Source organism: Salvelinus fontinalis, chromosome 14 (assembly GCF_029448725.1).
Source record: "Salvelinus fontinalis isolate EN_2023a chromosome 14, ASM2944872v1, whole genome shotgun sequence".
In the NCBI taxonomy this organism is placed as follows: domain Eukaryota; kingdom Metazoa; phylum Chordata; class Actinopteri; order Salmoniformes; family Salmonidae; genus Salvelinus; species Salvelinus fontinalis.
In genome coordinates, this window is record NC_074678.1 from 13,843,839 (window position 1) to 13,862,936 (window position 19,098).

The following is a 19,098-nucleotide window of genomic DNA, read 5'->3' on the forward strand; positions in this document are numbered from 1 at the left end:
TTCAACAGTAAATGAAAATAGTGTTTATTTTTTATTTTAAAAAGACATTAAATACAAATTATATTTTAACAAAATAATGTTCCTTTCTCAAAGAAAAGAATAGCTGTGTGATTTTCTAGTTTAGTAACATGAAAAGCTTTTTTTCTTTAAAGAATCAAAACTCTTTACAATAAAACTTGAAACAAAATGAAGAAATAAAGTACAATTACCCGTGAACAAAAGAGAGATTCTTACATGACCACCAGAAAAGTGACAAAATGTTACAGAGACAGAGGTGCCCCTGGATTTGCACAGTGGACCGAGACTGAGACGGGGTGGCATCGCGTGCACATTGCTGTGGACGTTTGTGTGAACCTTGGTGTGTACGGAGAGAAGTGCTGGAGCAGTGACCGATGGACTGACTGAGAGTTTCACTTGACTACAGACCCATTGGATTACACAACAGGATTGGGTTCCATTCCATTCAGTTCATTCAGAAAAGTCAGTTGAAATTCAAATTCAACATTTCCTCATGAAGAATTTCAGATTATTGTATTGACTGAATAGAAATATAACTGACCCCAACTTTGTTACAAACCAATTAGATTACAGACCAGTGACCTGAGCGCCTGAGGGCCTGACTGACTGACAGTTACCGTGGGCAACAAACCAGAGATGTATAAAGTTTACAAAAATAATTATGGAAGAAAATGTTAATAAAAAAAATGTAACATTCATTAGTGATTACATTCCCCAAAATACGCTGAATCAACTTGGAGTTTGCTGTAACATCAGTGAGTCACTGAATTGTTGGTAAGAAAAAACGTAGTTTGGATCAGTTTATAATTCTTTCTTAGATAAATAACTTCTTTATTTATTTAATTTGAAGTACCGTACATGTGTCAGCCACATAGCCACAAAAACATTTTGAATATAGAAAAAAGACTAACAAAGAACTGGGAAGGGGCGGGGCAATAGCTTAAACATAATTGAATTATCCTCCCCCGAAATCAAGTCTTCAAATAGAATGGCTTGTAGCCTCAGGGGGTGGGTTTTGAGATGTTGTTGTTGTTGCTGTTGTTTTAAAGTATGTGTGCATCCAATTCCATGCTACCCAGCTAGTGGGCTAGCATTCCTTGTCGTGCACACTCCACTGTTCAAGTTTGCATCTGAAATGGCTTCCTATTCCCTATATAGTGCATCACTTTTGACCAGGGCCCATAGGGCATTATATACGAAATATGGTGCCATTTCAGACACAGGATATGTGAAAGCGTCATACAGGAAGCAGGCAGCACTTCTAGGAGGACCACGCACCCTCCCTCAGACCCCCTGGCTGTTTCTTGAATGCATATTTGGTGCTGCATCCACCTGGTGGAGTTATGTTGGCATAAGATCATACAAGCATCTCCAAGAACAAATCAACAAAAAGAAAACACACTTTGCATAGAATGGAAATTCTGAGGGGCGTTTGTTCTCTAGGCTGAGTAAAGTCACTGTCAGAAGTGCTTGTGTAACATTGTTGTTTATTTTGTTGTTGTTGATGTTTTGTTCTACAGTGCTATAAACCTTGTTAAATGTTGCCACCAATGAAAAGGTATGACTACTACGCTGCAATGGGTACAAATTGTCTTTAACTGCGAGGAGCGCTGTAGGGGAGTTGGTTGGGTGCAGCTAAAGTGCTTTAAGTGGTTGTGCTTGGCCTCGAAGCTGGCACCTATGGCAGAGAGAGCAGCCCGGTCTCACCGAGCATGCCCAGTCTAAAGGACCCCACACCAGGTCATATGCACCACAGACAGGAAGAGTACTGCAGATACAGGGACCATGTTGTCATGACAACACCACTGTCCCTATTTCCTGAATGAAGAAGTGGTGGTTTGGCTAAGTATGCTAACCCAACCCACCAGCTAGCTAACCAGACCAAGGCTGCAAGGTGGTAACGTTATGTGAGCACCTGTTTATTTATTTTTTTGAATCCCCATTAACTTTTGCAAAAGCAGCTACTCTTCCTGGGGTCCTATGAGGACTGCAGAGGGCTAACCAAGGAATATGAGAAAGGGAGGGGTAGGGGTCAGGGATGGGGAAGAGGGGGAGAGGGGCAGTGTGGGTTTAAGGCACCGTCTCCATTCCATTCCTTCCCCCTAAACCTGTAAATGTGACGCAGCACATCGGGCGCGACAAGCTGGTTGCTATGGAGACAGTGGGGAAGGCCAGTGGTGTACAACATGGCAGGGAAGAGGTCAGAGGCCGGCCTACCCATAATCCTTCACTTCATAATGATGGACCCTGAGAAAGGGGAGGAGTCTCTGCACGACAGGATAGAAGGGGGCAGGGTTTGGATGTCAAGAGGTTTTCTTACACCTCTAAACTGAGCTTATTGAAAGACAGCATTTACACACACACACATACACACACACAAACACTCATACATGCTCGCACTCATGCTCATACGCAGGCATACACACATGCATGCATACACACACACGCACACACACATGCATGCATACACACACACAAACATACACAAGCATGTTGAATTGGGTCACAGTCACAGACAAGTCCTCTTTAAAGTGAGTGGAAAAGTCCCTCCTTCCTCTCTCTCTAAAATAATAGTGCAGATGTTTAGTTTCTCTCTCTCTTGTTTTCATACGAGGGGTAGCTAGAGGTTCCCATAGCATAGAGCAGATAGCTGCAGATGATGGACAGAAGGCTTGGCCTATTAGGCTGTGCTGTCCCAGTCTGCCCCTCCCTTCCCCTCCCTCCTCCTCCCTCCCTCTCCCTCCCCCACCCGGCAGTCATGTGACCTGAGGTCAACGGTCCAGCACTCTTTCGACGGTTACGTGCAAGGCAGGAGTAAGAAACAAGTATCTCTCTCTCCCATTCCTCTCTCCTTGCCTCATTCCTCTCTCCTTGCTTCATTCCTCTCTCCATCACTCCATCCTCTCTCTGCCTCTCATTTGTTCTCCAGGTTGTAACACTGGGCTTCTCCTCTCTCCTTTCCATCATAGCCAGGGAGAGGCTGACCGTACTTATCCACACACCAGCAGTAACCCCTCTTCCTCCCTTTGGAAGGACGGCACTGCAGAGAGAGGGAGAGAGGGAGAGAGGGAGAGAGAGAGAGGGAGAGAGAGAGAGGGAGAGAAAGAGGGAGAGAGAGAGATAAATTGATTGATTTAATGCAATATATTAACAACCTATAGTCTATCATATAAAACTCTTGTCAACTTTGACTAAACTAGGAAAGGAGCTTTTTCTGTCAGCCATTTACAGCCTTCAGCAAGCTGTATCCAATAGATAGTTAACACCAGCATGGGAAGGGCTAACGAACTAAGACCATTCAACTAGCCCTGGCCCATAGCCACAGCCTAGAAATATTCAGAGAGGGGAGAGAGGGACAGACAGAAAGACAGACAGGAGAGAGAATGAGAGACAGACAGACAGACAGACAAAGGAAGTAAGGACGAGGACTTATCGCTTTAAACAGGTAGGGAGAGAAAGGGAGGAGAAAGAGAGGGCGAAGAGAGACAGAGAGGGAGACAGACATTTGGATAGTCCAGATATTACATCTACAGATAGTCATACTACCAACATACTATATGTTGATAAGCAAGAGAGGGGAACGAAGACAGTAGGGGAAAGAGGACAGAGAGGGGAAAGAGGACAGAGAGGGGAAAGAGGACAGAGAGGGAAAGAAGACAGAGAGGGGAAAGAAGACAGAGAGAGGAAAGAGGATAGGGAGGGGAATAGGACAGAGAGGGGAAAGAGGACAGAGAGGGGAAAGAGGACAGAGAGGGGAAAGAGGACAGAGAGGGGGAAAAAGACAGAGAGGGGAAAGAGGACAGAGAGGGGATTAGGACAGAGAGGGGAAAGAAGACAGAAAGGGGAAAGAGGACAGAGAGGGGAATAGGACAGAGAGGGGAAAGAAGACCGCGAGGGGAAAGAGGACAGAGAGGGGAATAGGACAGAGAGGGGAATAGGACAGAAAGGGGAAAGAGGACAGAGAGGGGAATAGGACAGAGAGGGGAGAGAAGACCGCAAGGGGAAAGAGGACAGGGAGGGGAATAGGACAGAGAGGGGAAAGAGGACAGAGAGGAGAAAGAGGACAGGGAGGGGAAAGAAGAGAGAGAGAGGAAAGAGGACAGAGAGGGGAAAGAGGACAGAGAGGGGAATAGGACAGAGAGGGGAAAGAAGACAGAGAGGGGAAAGAGGACAGAGAGAGGAAAGAGGACAGGGAGAGGAAAGAGGACAGGGAGGGGAAAGAGGACAGAGAGTGGAAAGAGGACAGCAAGGGTAAAGAGGACAGAGAGGGGAATAGGACAGAAAGGGAAAAAGGACAGAGAGGGGAAAGAAGAAAGCGAAGGGAAAGAGGACAGAGAGGGGAAAGAGGACAGGGAGGGGAAAGAGGACAGAGAGGGGAAAGAGGACAGAGAGGGGAAAGAGGACAGGGAGGGGAAAGAAGACAGAGAGAGGAAAGAGGACAGGGAGAGGAAAGAGGACAGAGAGGGGAAAGAGGACAGAGAGGGGAAAGAGGACAGAGAGGGGAAAGAGGACAGCGAGGGTAAAGAGGACAGAGAGGGGAATAGGACAGAGAGGGGAAAGAAGACAGAGAGGGGAAAGAGGACAGAGAGGGGAATAGGACAGAGAGGGGAAAGAAGACAGAGAGGGGAAAGAAGACAGAGAGAGGAAAGAGGACAGGGAGGGGAATAGGACAGAGAGGGGAAAGAGGACAGAGAGGGGAATAGGACAGAGAGGGGAAAGAGGACAGAGAGGGGAAAGAAGACAGAGAGTGGAAAGAGGACAGAGAGGGGAATAGGACAGAGAGAAAAAGAAGACAGAGAGGGGAATAGGACAGAGAGGGTAGGAGGACAGAGAGGGGAAAGAAGACAGAGAGGGGAAAGAAGACAGAGAGGGGAATAGGACAGAGAGGGGAAAGAGGACAGAGAGGGGAAAGAGGACAGGGAGGGGAAAGAGGACAGAGAGGGGAATAGGACAGAGAGGGGAAAGAGGACAGAGAGGGGAAAGAGGACAGGGAGGGGAAAGAAGACAGGGAGGGGAATAGGACAGAGAGGGGATTAGGACAGAAAGGGGAAAGAGGACAGGGAGAGGAAAGAGGACAGGGAGAGGAAAGAGGACAGGGAGGGGAAAGAGGACAGAGAGGGGAAAGAGGACAGCGAGGGTAAAGAGGACAGAGAGGGGAATAGGACAGAGAGGGGAAAGAAGACAGCGAGGGGAAAGAGGACAGAGAGGGGAATAGGATAGAGAGGGGAAAGAGGACAGAGAGGGAAAAGAGGACAGAGAGGGGAAAGAGGACAGAGAGGGGAAAGAGGACAGAGAGGGGAAAGAGGACAGCAAGGGTAAAGAGGACAGAGAGGGGAATAGGACAGAAAGGGAAATAGGACAGAGAGGGGAAAGAGGACAGAGAGGGGAAAGAGAACAGCAAGGGTAAAGAGGACAGAGAGGGGAATAGGACAGAAAGGGAAGAGGACAGAGAGGGGAAAGAGGACAGCGAGGGTAAAGAGGACAGAGAGGGGAATAGGACAGAGAGGGGAAAGAAGACAGAGAGGGGAAAGAGGACAGAGAGGGGAATAGGACAGAGAGGGGAAAGAAGACAGAGAGGGGAATAGGACAGAGAGGGGAAAGAAGACAGAGAGGGGAAAGAGGACAGGGAGGGGAAAGAAGACAGAGAGAGGAAAGAGGACAGGGAGAGGAAAGAGGACAGAGAGGTGAAAGAGGACAGGGAGGGGAAAGAAGACAGAGAGAGGAAAGAGGACAGGGAGAGGAAAGAGGACAGAGAGGGGAAAGAGGACAGAGAGGGGAAAGAGGACAGAGAGGGGAAAGAGGACAGCGAGGGTAAAGAGGACAGAGAGGGGAATAGGACAGAGAGGGGAAAGAAGACAGAGAGGGGAAAGAGGACAGAGAGGGGAATAGGACAGAGAGGGGAAAGAAGACAGAGAGGGGAAAGAAGACAGAGAGAGGAAAGAGGACAGGGAGGGGAATAGGACAGAGAGGGGAAAGAGGACAGAGAGGGGAATAGGACAGAGAGGGGAAAGAGGACAGAGAGGGGAAAGAAGACAGAGAGTGGAAAGAGGACAGAGAGGGGAATAGGACAGAGAGGGGAAAGAAGACAGAGAGGGGAATAGGACAGAGAGGGTAGGAGGACAGAGAGGGGAAAGAAGACAGAGAGGGGAAAGAAGACAGAGAGGGGAATAGGACAGAGAGGGGAAAGAGGACAGAGAGGGGAAAGAGGACAGGGAGGGGAAAGAGGACAGAGAGGGGAATAGGACAGAGAGGGGAAAGAGGACAGAGAGGGGAAAGAGGACAGGGAGGGGAAAGAAGACAGGGAGGGGAATAGGACAGAAAGGGGAAAGAGGACAGGGAGAGGAAAGAGGACAGGGAGAGGAAAGAGGACAGGGAGGGGAAAGAGGACAGAGAGGGGAAAGAGGACAGCGAGGGTAAAGAGGACAGAGAGGGGATATAGGACAGAGAGGGGAAAGAAGACAGCGAGAGGAAAGAGGACAGAGAGGGGAATAGGACAGAAAGGGGAAAGAGGACAGAGAGGGGAATAGGACAGAGAGGGGAGAGAAGACCGCAAGGGGAAAGAGGACAGGGAGGGGAATAGGACAGAGAGGGGAAAGAGGACAGAGAGGAGAAAGAGGACAGGGAGGGGAAAGAAGAGAGAGAGAGGAAAGAGGACAGAGAGGGGAAAGAGGACAGAGAGGGGAATAGGACAGAGAGGGGAAAGAAGACAGAGAGGGGAAAGAGGACAGAGAGAGGAAAGAGGACAGGGAGAGGAAAGAGGACAGGGAGGGGAAAGAGGACAGAGAGTGGAATAGGACAGAGAGGGGAAAGAAGACAGAGAGGGGAAAGAGGACAGAGAGGGGAATAGGACAGAGAGGGGAAAGAAGACAGAGAGGGGAATAGGACAGAGAGGGGAAAGAAGACAGAGAGGGGAAAGAGGACAGGGAGGGGAAAGAAGACAGAGAGAGGAAAGAGGACAGGGAGAGGAAAGAGGACAGAGAGGTGAAAGAGGACAGGGAGGGGAAAGAAGACAGAGAGAGGAAAGAGGACAGGGAGAGGAAAGAGGACAGAGAGGGGAAAGAGGACAGAGAGGGGAAAGAGGACAGAGAGGGGAAAGAGGACAGCGAGGGTAAAGAGGACAGAGAGGGGAATAGGACAGAGAGGGGAAAGAAGACAGAGAGGGGAAAGAGGACAGAGAGGGGAATAGGACAGAGAGGGGAAAGAAGACAGAGAGGGGAAAGAGGACAGAGAGGGGAATAGGACAGAGAGGGGAAAGAAGACAGAGAGGGGAATAGGACAGAGAGGGGAAAGAAGACAGAGAGGGGAAAGAGGACAGGGAGGGGAAAGAAGACAGAGAGAGGAAAGAGGACAGGGAGAGGAAAGAGGACAGAGAGGTGAAAGAGGACAGGGAGGGGAAAGAAGACAGAGAGAGGAAAGAGGACAGGGAGAGGAAAGAGGACAGAGAGGGGAAAGAGGACAGAGAGGGGAAAGAGGACAGAGAGGGGAAAGAGGACAGCGAGGGTAAAGAGGACAGAGAGGGGAATAGGACAGAGAGGGGAAAGAAGACAGAGAGGGGAAAGAGGACAGAGAGGGGAATAGGACAGAGAGGGGAAAGAAGACAGAGAGGGGAAAGAAGACAGAGAGAGGAAAGAGGACAGGGAGGGGAATAGGACAGAGAGGGGAAAGAGGACAGAGAGGGGAATAGGACAGAGAGGGGAAAGAGGACAGAGAGGGGAAAGAAGACAGAGAGTGGAAAGAGGACAGAGAGGGGAATAGGACAGAGAGGGGAAAGAAGACAGAGAGGGGAATAGGACAGAGAGGGTAGGAGGACAGAGAGGGGAAAGAAGACAGAGAGGGGAAAGAAGACAGAGAGGGGAATAGGACAGAGAGGGGAAAGAGGACAGAGAGGGGAAAGAGGACAGGGAGGGGAAAGAGGACAGAGAGGGGAATAGGACAGAGAGGGGAAAGAGGACAGAGAGGGGAAAGAGGACAGGGAGGGGAAAGAAGACAGGGAGGGGAATAGGACAGAAAGGGGAAAGAGGACAGGGAGAGGAAAGAGGACAGGGAGAGGAAAGAGGACAGGGAGGGGAAAGAGGACAGAGAGGGGAAAGAGGACAGCGAGGGTAAAGAGGACAGAGAGGGGATATAGGACAGAGAGGGGAAAGAAGACAGCGAGGGGAAAGAGGACAGAGAGGGGAATAGGACAGAAAGGGGAAAGAGGACAGAGAGGGGAATAGGACAGAGAGGGGAGAGAAGACCGCAAGGGGAAAGAGGACAGGGAGGGGAATAGGACAGAGAGGGGAAAGAGGACAGAGAGGAGAAAGAGGACAGGGAGGGGAAAGAAGAGAGAGAGAGGAAAGAGGACAGAGAGGGGAAAGAGGACAGAGAGGGGAATAGGACAGAGAGGGGAAAGAAGACAGAGAGGGGAAAGAGGACAGAGAGAGGAAAGAGGACAGGGAGAGGAAAGAGGACAGGGAGGGGAAAGAGGACAGAGAGTGGAAAGAGGACAGCAAGGGTAAAGAGGACAGAGAGGGGAATAGGACAGAAAGGGAAAAAGGACAGAGAGGGGAAAGAAGAAAGCGAAGGGAAAGAGGACAGAGAGGGGGAAAGAGGACAGGGAGGGGAAAGAGGACAGAGAGGGGAAAGAGGACAGAGAGGGGAAAGAGGACAGGGAGGGGAAAGAAGACAGAGAGAGGAAAGAGGACAGGGAGAGGAAAGAGGACAGAGAGGGGAAAGAGGACAGAGAGGGGAAAGAGGACAGAGAGGGGAAAGAGGACAGCGAGGGTAAAGAGGACAGAGAGGGGAATAGGACAGAGAGGGGAAAGAAGACAGAGAGGGGAAAGAGGACAGAGAGGGGAATAGGACAGAGAGGGGAAAGAAGACAGAGAGGGGAAAGAAGACAGAGAGAGGAAAGAGGACAGGGAGGGGAATAGGACAGAGAGGGGAAAGAGGACAGAGAGGGGAATAGGACAGAGAGGGGAAAGAGGACAGAGAGGGGAAAGAAGACAGAGAGTGGAAAGAGGACAGAGAGGGGAATAGGACAGAGAGAAAAAGAAGACAGAGAGGGGAATAGGACAGAGAGGGTAGGAGGACAGAGAGGGGAAAGAAGACAGAGAGGGGAAAGAAGACAGAGAGGGGAATAGGACAGAGAGGGGAAAGAGGACAGAGAGGGGAAAGAGGACAGGGAGGGGAAAGAGGACAGAGAGGGGAATAGGACAGAGAGGGGAAAGAGGACAGAGAGGGGAAAGAGGACAGGGAGGGGAAAGAAGACAGGGAGGGGAATAGGACAGAGAGGGGATTAGGACAGAAAGGGGAAAGAGGACAGGGAGAGGAAAGAGGACAGGGAGAGGAAAGAGGACAGGGAGGGGAAAGAGGACAGAGAGGGGAAAGAGGACAGCGAGGGTAAAGAGGACAGAGAGGGGAATAGGACAGAGAGGGGAAAGAAGACAGCGAGGGGAAAGAGGACAGAGAGGGGAATAGGATAGAGAGGGGAAAGAGGACAGAGAGGGAAAAGAGGACAGAGAGGGGAAAGAGGACAGAGAGGGGAAAGAGGACAGAGAGGGGAAAGAGGACAGCAAGGGTAAAGAGGACAGAGAGGGGAATAGGACAGAAAGGGAAATAGGACAGAGAGGGGAAAGAGGACAGAGAGGGGAAAGAGAACAGCAAGGGTAAAGAGGACAGAGAGGGGAATAGGACAGAAAGGGAAAGAGGACAGAGAGGGGAAAGAGGACAGCGAGGGTAAAGAGGACAGAGAGGGGAATAGGACAGAGAGGGGAAAGAAGACAGAGAGGGGAAAGAGGACAGAGAGGGGAATAGGACAGAGAGGGGAAAGAAGACAGAGAGGGGAATAGGACAGAGAGGGGAAAGAAGACAGAGAGGGGAAAGAGGACAGGGAGGGGAAAGAAGACAGAGAGAGGAAAGAGGACAGGGAGAGGAAAGAGGACAGAGAGGTGAAAGAGGACAGGGAGGGGAAAGAAGACAGAGAGAGGAAAGAGGACAGGGAGAGGAAAGAGGACAGAGAGGGGAAAGAGGACAGAGAGGGGAAAGAGGACAGAGAGGGGAAAGAGGACAGCGAGGGTAAAGAGGACAGAGAGGGGAATAGGACAGAGAGGGGAAAGAAGACAGAGAGGGGAAAGAGGACAGAGAGGGGAATAGGACAGAGAGGGGAAAGAAGACAGAGAGGGGAAAGAAGACAGAGAGAGGAAAGAGGACAGGGAGGGGAATAGGACAGAGAGGGGAAAGAGGACAGAGAGGGGAATAGGACAGAGAGGGGAAAGAGGACAGAGAGGGGAAAGAAGACAGAGAGTGGAAAGAGGACAGAGAGGGGAATAGGACAGAGAGGGGAAAGAAGACAGAGAGGGGAATAGGACAGAGAGGGTAGGAGGACAGAGAGGGGAAAGAAGACAGAGAGGGGAAAGAAGACAGAGAGGGGAATAGGACAGAGAGGGGAAAGAGGACAGAGAGGGGAAAGAGGACAGGGAGGGGAAAGAGGACAGAGAGGGGAATAGGACAGAGAGGGGAAAGAGGACAGAGAGGGGAAAGAGGACAGGGAGGGGAAAGAAGACAGGGAGGGGAATAGGACAGAAAGGGGAAAGAGGACAGGGAGAGGAAAGAGGACAGGGAGAGGAAAGAGGACAGGGAGGGGAAAGAGGACAGAGAGGGGAAAGAGGACAGCGAGGGTAAAGAGGACAGAGAGGGGATATAGGACAGAGAGGGGAAAGAAGACAGCGAGGGGAAAGAGGACAGAGAGGGGAATAGGATAGAGAGGGGAAAGAGGACAGAGAGGGGAAAGAGGACAGAGAGGGGAAAGAGGACAGAGAGGGGAAAGAGGACAGAGAGGGGAAAGAGGACAGCAAGGGTAAAGAGGACAGAGAGGGGAATAGGACAGAAAGGGAAATAGGACAGAGAGGGGAAAGAGGACAGAGAGGGGAAAGAGGACAGCAAGGGTAAAGAGGACAGAGAGGGGAATAGGAGAGAAAGGGAAATAGGACAGAGAGGGGAAAGAGGACAGAGAGGGGAAAGAGGACAGCGAGGGTAAAGAGGACAGAGAGGGGAATAGGACAGAGAGGGGAAAGAAGACAGAGAGGGGAAAGAGGACAGAGAGGGGAATAGGACAGAGAGGAGAAAGAAGACAGAGAGGGGAATAGGACAGAGAGGGGAAAGAGGACAGAGAGGGGAAAGAAGACAGAGAGTGGAAAGAGGACAGAGAGGGGAATAGGACAGAGAGGGGAAAGAAGACAGAGAGGGGAATAGGACAGAGAGGGAAGGAGGACAGAGAGGGGAAAGAAGACAGAGAGGGGAAAGAAGACAGAGAGGGGAATAGGACAGAGATGGGAAAGAGGACAGAGAGGGGAAAGAGGACAGAGAGGAGATTAGGACAGAGAGGGGAAAGAGGACAGAGAGGGGAAAGAGGACAGAGAGGGGATTAGGACAGAGAAGGGAAAGAAGACAGAGAGGGGAATAGGACAGAGAGGGGAAAGAGGACAGAGAGGGGAAAGAGGACAGAGAGGGGGAAGAAGACAGAGAGGGGAAAGAGGACAGAGAGGGGATTAGGACAGAGAGGGGAAAGAGGACAGAGAGGGGGGAAGAAGACAGAGAGGGGAAAGAGGACAGAGAGGGGATTAGGACAGAGAGGGGAAAGAGGACAGAGAGGGGAAAGAGGACAGAGATGGGATTAGGACAGAGAGGGAGAAGAGGACAGAGAGGGGAAAGATTACAGAGAGGGGAATAGGACAGAGAGGGGAAAGAAGACAGAGAGGGGAATAGGACAGAGAGGGGAAAGAGGACAGAGAGAGGAATAGGACAGAGAGGGGAAAGAGGGCAGAGAGGGGAATAGGACAGAGAGGGGAAAGAAGACAGAGAGGGGAATAGGACAGAGAGGGGAATAGGACAGAAAGGGAAATAGGACAGAGAGGGGAAAGAAGAAAGCGAGGGGAAAGAGGACAGAGAGGGGAATAGGACAGAGAGGGGATTAGGACAGAAAGGGGAAAGAGGACAGGGAGAGGAAAGAGGACAGGGAGAGGAAAGAGGACAGGGAGGGGAAAGAGGACAGAGAGGGGAAAGAGGACAGCGAGGGGAAAGAGGACAGAGAGGGGAATAGGACAGAGAGGGGAATAGGACAGAAAGGGGAAAGAGGACAGAGAGGGGAATAGGACAGAGAGGGGAGAGAAGACCGCAAGGGGAAAGAGGACAGGGAGGGGAATAGGACAGAGAGGGGAATAGGACAGAGAGGGGAAAGAGGACAGAGAGGGAAATAGGACAGAGAGGGGAAAGAAGACAGAGAGGGGAAAGAGGACAGAGAGGGGAAAGAGGACAGGGAGGGGAAAGAAGATAGAGAGAGGAAAGAGGACAGAGAGGGGAAAAGAGGACAGAGAGGGGAATAGGACAGAGAGGGGAAAGAAGACAGAGAGGGGAAAGAGGACAGAGAGAGGCAAGAGGACAGCGAGAGGAAAGAGGACAGGGAGGGGAAAGAGGACAGAGAGTGGAAAGAGGACAGCAAGGGTAAAGAGGACAGAGAGGGGAATAGGACAGAAAGGGAAATAGGACAGAGAGGGGAAAGAAGAAAGCAAGGGGAAAGAGGACAGAGAGGGGAATAGGACAGAGAGGGGAAAGAAGACAGAGAGAGGAAAGAGGACAGAGAGGGGAAAGAGGACAGAGAGGGGAAAGAGGACAGGGAGGGGAAAGAGGACAGAGAGGGGAAAGAGGACAGGGAGAGGAAAGAGGACAGAGAGGGGAAAGAGGACAGAGAGGGGAAAGAGGACAGAGAGGGGAAAGAGGACAGCAAGGGTAAAGAGGACAGAGAGGGGAATAGGACAGAAAGGGAAATAGGACAGAGAGGGGAAAGAAGAAAGCGAAGGGAAAGAGGACAGAGAGGGGAAAGAGGACAGGGAGGGGAAAGAGGACAGAGAGGGGAAAGAGGACAGAGAGGGGAAAGAGGACAGGGGGGGAAAGAAGACAGAGAGAGGAAAGAGGACAGGGAGAGGAAAGAGGACAGAGAGGGGAAAGAGGACAGAGAGGGGAAAGAGGACAGAGAGGGGAAAGAGGACAGCGAGGGTAAAGAGGACAGAGGGGAATAGGACAGAGAGGGGAAAGAAGACAGAGAGGGGAAAGAGGACAGAGAGGGGAATAGGACAGAGAGGGGAAAGAAGACAGAGAGGGGAAAGAAGACAGAGAGAGGAAAGAGGACAGGGAGGGGAATAGGACAGAGAGGGGAAAGAGGACAGAGAGGGGAATAGGACAGAGAGGGGAAAGAGGACAGAGAGGGGAAAGAAGACAGAGAGGGGATTAGGACAGAGAGGGGAAAGAGGACAGAGAGGGGAAAGAGGACAGAGAGGGGAAAGAGGACAGAGAGGGGAAAGAGGACAGAGAGGGGAATAGGACAGAGAGGGGAAAGAGGACAGAGAGGGGAAAGAGGACAGAGAGGGGAATAGGACAGGGAGGGGAATAGGACAGAGAGGGGAAAGAAGACAGAGAGTAGAAAGAGGACAGAGAGGGGAATAGGACAGAGAAGGGAAAGAAGACAGAGAGGGGAATAGGACAGAGAGGGAAGGATGACAGAGAGGGGAAAGAAGACAGAGAGGAGAAAGAGGAAAGAGAGGGGAATAGGACAGAGAGGGGAAAGAGGACAGAGAGGGGAAAGAGGACAGGGAGGGGAAAGAAGACAGGGAGGGGAATATGAGAGAGAGGGGATTAGGACAGAAAGGGGAAAGAGGACAGGGAGAGGAAAGAGGACAGGGAGAGGAAAGAGGACAGGGAGGGGAAAGAGGACAGAGAGGGGAAAGAGGACAGCGAGGGTAAAGAGGACAGAGAGGGGAAAGAGGACAGGGAGGGGAAAGAAGACAGGGAGGGGAATAGGACAGAGAGGGGATTAGGACAGAAAGGGGAAAGAGGACAGGGAGAGGAAAGAGGACAGGGAGAGGAAAGAGGACAGGGAGGGGAAAGAGGACAGAGAGGGGAATAGGACAGAGAGGGGAAAGAAGACAGAGAGGGCAAAGAGGACAGAGAGGGGAATAGGACAGAGAGGGGAAAGAAGACAGAGAGGGGAAAGAAGACAGAGAGAGGAAAGAGGACAGGGAGGGGAAAGAGGACAGACAGGGGAAAGAGGACAGAGAGGGGAAAGAGGACAGGGGGGGAAAGAAGACAGAGAGAGGAAAGAGGACAGGGAGAGGAAAGAGGACAGAGAGGGGAAAGAGGACAGAGAGGGGAAAGAGGACAGAGAGGGGAAAGAGGACAGCGAGGGTAAAGAGGACAGAGAGGGGAATAGGACAGAGAGGGGAAAGAAGACAGAGAGGGGAAAGAGGACAGAGAGGGGAATAGGACAGAGAGGGGAAAGAAGACAGAGAGGGGAAAGAAGACAGAGAGGAAAGAGGACAGGGAGGGGAATAGGACAGAGAGGGGAAAGAGGACAGAGAGGGGAAAGAGGACAGAGAGGGGAAAGAAGACAGAGAGTAGAAAGAAGACAGAGAGGGGAATAGGACAGAGAGGGGAAAGAAGACAGAGAGGGGAATAGGACAGAGAGGGAAGGAGGACAGAGAGGGGAAAGAAGACAGAGAGGAGAAAGAGGACAGAGAGGGGAATAGGACAGAGAGGGGAAAGAGGACAGAGAGGGGAAAGAGGACAGGGAGGGGAAAGAAGACAGGGAGGGGAATAGGAGAGAGAGGGGATTAGGACAGAAAGGGGAAAGAGGACAGGGAGAGGAAAGAGGACAGGGAGAGGAAAGAGGACAGGGAGGGGAAAGAGGACAGAGAGGGGAAAGAGGACAGCGAGGGTAAAGAGGACAGAGAGGGGAAAGAGGACAGGGAGGGGAAAGAAGACAGGGAGGGGAATAGGACAGAGAGGGGATTAGGACAGAAAGGGGAAAGAGGACAGGGAGAGGAAAGAGGACAGGGAGAGGAAAGAGGACAGGGAGGGGAAAGAGGACAGAGAGGGGAAAGAGGACAGCGAGGGTAAAGAGGACAGAGAGGGGAATAGGACAGAGAGGGGAAAGAAGACAGCGAGGGGAAAGAGGACAGAGAGGGGAATAGGATAGAGAGGGGAAAGAGGACAGAGAGGGGAGGAGGACAGAGAGGGGAAGGAGGACAGAGAGGGAAATAGGACAGAGAGGGGACAGAAGACAGAGAGGGGAATAGGAAAGAGAGGGGAAAGAGGACAGAGAAGGGAAAGAGGACAGACAGGGGAAAGAAGACAGAGAGGGGGAAGAGGACAGAGAAGGGATTAGGACCGAGAGTGGAAAGAGGACAGAGAGGGGAAAGAGGACAGAGAGGGGATTAGGACAGAGAGGGGAAAGAAGACAGAGAGGGGAATAGGACAGAGAGGGGAAAGAGGACAGAGAGGGGAAAGAGGACAGAGAGGGGGAAGAAGACAGAGAGGGGAAAGAGGACAGAGAGGGGATTAGGACAGAGAGGGGAAAGAGGACAGAGAGGGGGAAGAAGACAGAGAGGGGAAAGAGGACAGAGAGGGGATTAGGACAGAGAGGGGAAAGAGGACAGAGAGGGGAAAGAGGACAGAGAGGGGAAAGAGGACAGAGAGGGGAATAGGACAGAGAGGGGAAAGAGGACAGAGAGGGGAATAGGACAGAGAGGGGAAAGAAGACAGAGAGGTGAATAGGACAGGAATGGGAAAGCGGACAGAGTGCGGAATTGGACAGAGAGCTGGAAAGAAGACAGAGAGGGGAAATAGGACAGAGAGGGGAAAGAGGGCAGAGAGGGGAATAGGACAGAGAGGGGAAAGAGGGCAGAGAGGGGAATAGGACAGAGAGGGGAAAAAGGACAGAGAGGGGAATAGGACAGATAGGGGAAAGAAGACAGAGATGGGAATAGGACAGAGAGGGGAAAGAGGACAGAGAGGGGAATGAAGCCAGAGGGGAAAGAGGACAGGAAGGGGAAATAAGACAGAGAGGGGAAAGAAGACAGAGAGGGGAATAGGACAGAGAGGGGAAAGAGGACAGAGAGGGGAAAGAGGACAGAGAGGGGAAAGAGGACAGAGAGGGGATTAGTACAGAGAGGGGAAAGAATACAGAGAGGGGAATAGGACAGAGAGGGGAAAGAGGACAGAGAGGGGAAAGAGGACAGAGAGGGGGAAGAAGACAGAGAGGGGGAAGAAGACAGAGAGGGGATTAGGACAGAGAGGGGAAAGAGGACAGCGAGGGGAAAGAGGACAGAGAGGGGATAAGGACAGAGAGGGGAAAGAGGTCAGAGAGGGGAAAGAGGACAGAGAGGGGAAAGAGGACAGAGAGGGGATTAGGACAGAGAGGGGAAGAGGTCAGAGAGGGGAATAGGACAGAGAGGGGAAAAAGGACAGAGAGGGGAAAGAGGGCAGAGAGGGGAATAGGACAGAGAGGGGAAAGAGGACAGAGAGGGGAATAGGACAGAGAGGGGAAAGAGGTCAGAGAGGGGAATAGGACAGAGAGGGGAAAGAGGACAGAGAGGGGGAAGAAGACAGAGAGGGGGAAGAAGACAGAGAGGGGATTAGGACAGAGAGGGGAAAGAGGACAGAGAGGGGAAAGAGGACAGAGAGGGGATAAGGACAGAGAGGGGAAAGAGGTCAGAGAGGGGAAAGAGGACAGAGAGGGGAAAGAGGACAGAGAGGGGATTAGGACAGAGAGGGGAAGAGGTCAGAGAGGGGAATAGGACAGAGAGGGGAAAAAGGACAGAGAGGGGAATAGGACAGAGAGGGGAAAGAGGACAGAGAGGGGAATAGGACAGAGAGGGGAAAGAAGACAGAGAGGGGAAAGAGGACAGAGAGGGGAAAGAGGGCAGAGAGGGGAATAGGACAGAGAGGGGAAAGAGGACAGAGAGGGGAAAGAGGGCAGAGAGGGGAATAGGACAGAGAGGGGAAAGAGGACAGAGAGGGGAATAGGACAGATAGGGGAAAGAAGACAGAGAGGGGAATAGGACAGAGAGGGGAAAGAGGACAGAGAGGGGAATGAAGCCAGAGGGGAAAGAGGACAGGAAGGGGAAATAAGACAGAGAGGGGAAAGAAGACAGAGAGGGGAATAGGACAGAGAGGGGAAAGAGGACAGAGAGGGGAAAGAGAACAGAGAGGGGATTAGGACAGAGAGGGGAAAGAATACAGAGAGGGGAATAGGACAGAGAGGGGAAATAGGACAGAGAGGGGAAAGAGGACAGAGAGGGGGAAGAAGACAGAAAGGGGATTAGGACAGAGAGGGGAAAGAAGACAGAGAGGGGAAAGAGGACAGAGAGGGGATTAGGACAGAGAGGGGAAAGAAGACAGAGAGGGGATTAGGACAGAGAGGGGAAAGAGGACAGAGAGGGGAAAGAGGACAGAGAGGGGATTAGGAAAGAGAGGGGAAAGAGGTCAGAGAGGGGAATAGGACAGAGAGGGGAAAGAGGACAGAGAGGGGAATAGGACAGAGAGGGGAAAGAAGGACAGGGAGGGGAATAGGACAGAGAGGGGAAGAGGTCAGAGAGGGGAATAGGACAGAGAGGGGAAAGAGGACAGAGAGGGGAATAGGACAGAGAGGGGAAAGAAGGACAGAGAGGGGAATAGGACAGAGAGGGGAAAGAGGACAGAGAGGGGAAAGAGGACAGAGAGGGGATTAGGACAGAGAGGGGAAAGAGGACAGAGAGGGGAAAGAGGACAGAGAGGGGATTAGGACAGAGAGGGAAAAGAAGACAGAGAGGGGAATAGGACAGAGAGGGGAAAGAGGACAGAGAGGGGAAAGAGGACAGAGAGGGGATTAGGACAGAGAGGGGAAAGAAGACAGAGAGGGGATTAGGACAGAGAGGGGAAAGAGGACAGAGAGGGGAAAGAGGACAGAGAGGGGATTAGGACAGAGAGGGGAAAGAGGTCAGAGAGGGGAATAGGACAGAGAGGGGAAAGAGGACAGAGAGGGGAATAGGACAGAGAGGGGAAAGAAGGACAGGGAGGGGAATAGGACAGAGAGGGGAAGAGGTCAGAGAGGGGAATAGGACAGAGAGGGGAAAGAGGACAGAGAGGGGAATAGGACAGAGAGGGGAAAGAAGGACAGAGAGGGGAATAGGACAGAGAGGGGAAAGAGGTTAGAGAGGGGAAAGAGGTTAGAGAGGGGCAAGAGGACAGAGAGGGGAAAGAAGACAGAGAGGGGAAAGAGGGCAGAGTGGGGAATAGGACAGAGAGGGGAAAGAGGACAGAGGGGAAAGAGGACAGAGAGGGGAATAGGACAGAGAGGGGAAAGAGGACAGAGAGGGGAATAGGACAGAGAGGGGAAAGAAGACAGAGAGGGGAAAGAGGGCAGAGAGGGGAATAGGACAGAGAGGGGAAAGAGGACAGAGAGGGGAATAGGACAGAGAGGGGAAAGAAGGACAGGGAGGGGAATAGGACAGAGAGGGGAAAGAGGTTAGAGAGGGGAAAGAGGTTAGAGAGGGGCAAGAGGACAGAGAGGGGAATAGGACAGAGAGGGGAAAGAGGACAGAGGGGAAAGAGGACAGAGAGGGGAATAGGACAGAGAGGGGAAAGAAGACAGAGAGGGGAAAGAGGGCAGAGAGGGGAATAGGACAGAGAGGGGAAAGAGGACAGAGGGGAAAGAGGACAGAGAGGGGAATAGGACAGAGAGGGGAAAGAGGACAGAGAGGGGAATAGGACAGAGAGGGGAAAGAAGACAGAGAGGGGAATAGGACAGAGAGGGGAAAGAAGACAGAGAGGGGAAAGAGGACAGAGAGGGGAAAAAAGACAGAGAGGGGAAAGAAGACAGAGAGGGGAATAGGACAGAGAGGGGAATAGGACAGAGGGAAAAGAGGACAGGGAGGGGAAAGAGGACAGAGAGGGGAAAGAGGACAGAGAGGGGAATGAAGCCAGAGGGGAAAGAGGACAGGAAGGGGAAATAAGACAGAGAGGGGAAAGAAGACAGAGAGGGGAATAGGACAGAGATGGGAAAGAGGACAGAGGGAAAAGAGGACAGGGAGGGGAAAGAGGACAGAGAGGGGAAAGAGGACAGAGAGGGGAATCGGACAGAGAGGGAAAAGAAGACAGAGAGGGGAAAGAGGACAGAGAGGGGAAAGAGGACAGAGAGGGGAAAGAGACAGAGAGGGGAAATAGGACAGAGAGGGGAGGACAGAGAGGGGAAACGGGACAGAGAGGGGAAAGAGGACAGAGAGGGGAATA

At 51.8% G+C, this 19,098-nt stretch overlaps 1 protein-coding gene across 1 annotated transcript in view; it reads right to left on the reverse strand.

Annotated features, from left to right (window-relative positions):
* The window catches only part of igfbp3 (insulin-like growth factor binding protein 3), a 96,898-nt gene continuing 77,800 nt past the window's right edge, over positions 1 to 19,098 (reverse strand). The window contains exon 4 of the mRNA XM_055943986.1: positions 1 to 3,058. Coding sequence (XP_055799961.1) covers positions 2,933 to 3,058 — 126 coding nt within the window. The 3' untranslated portion in view covers positions 1 to 2,932. The remainder of the gene's footprint in view (positions 3,059 to 19,098) is intronic.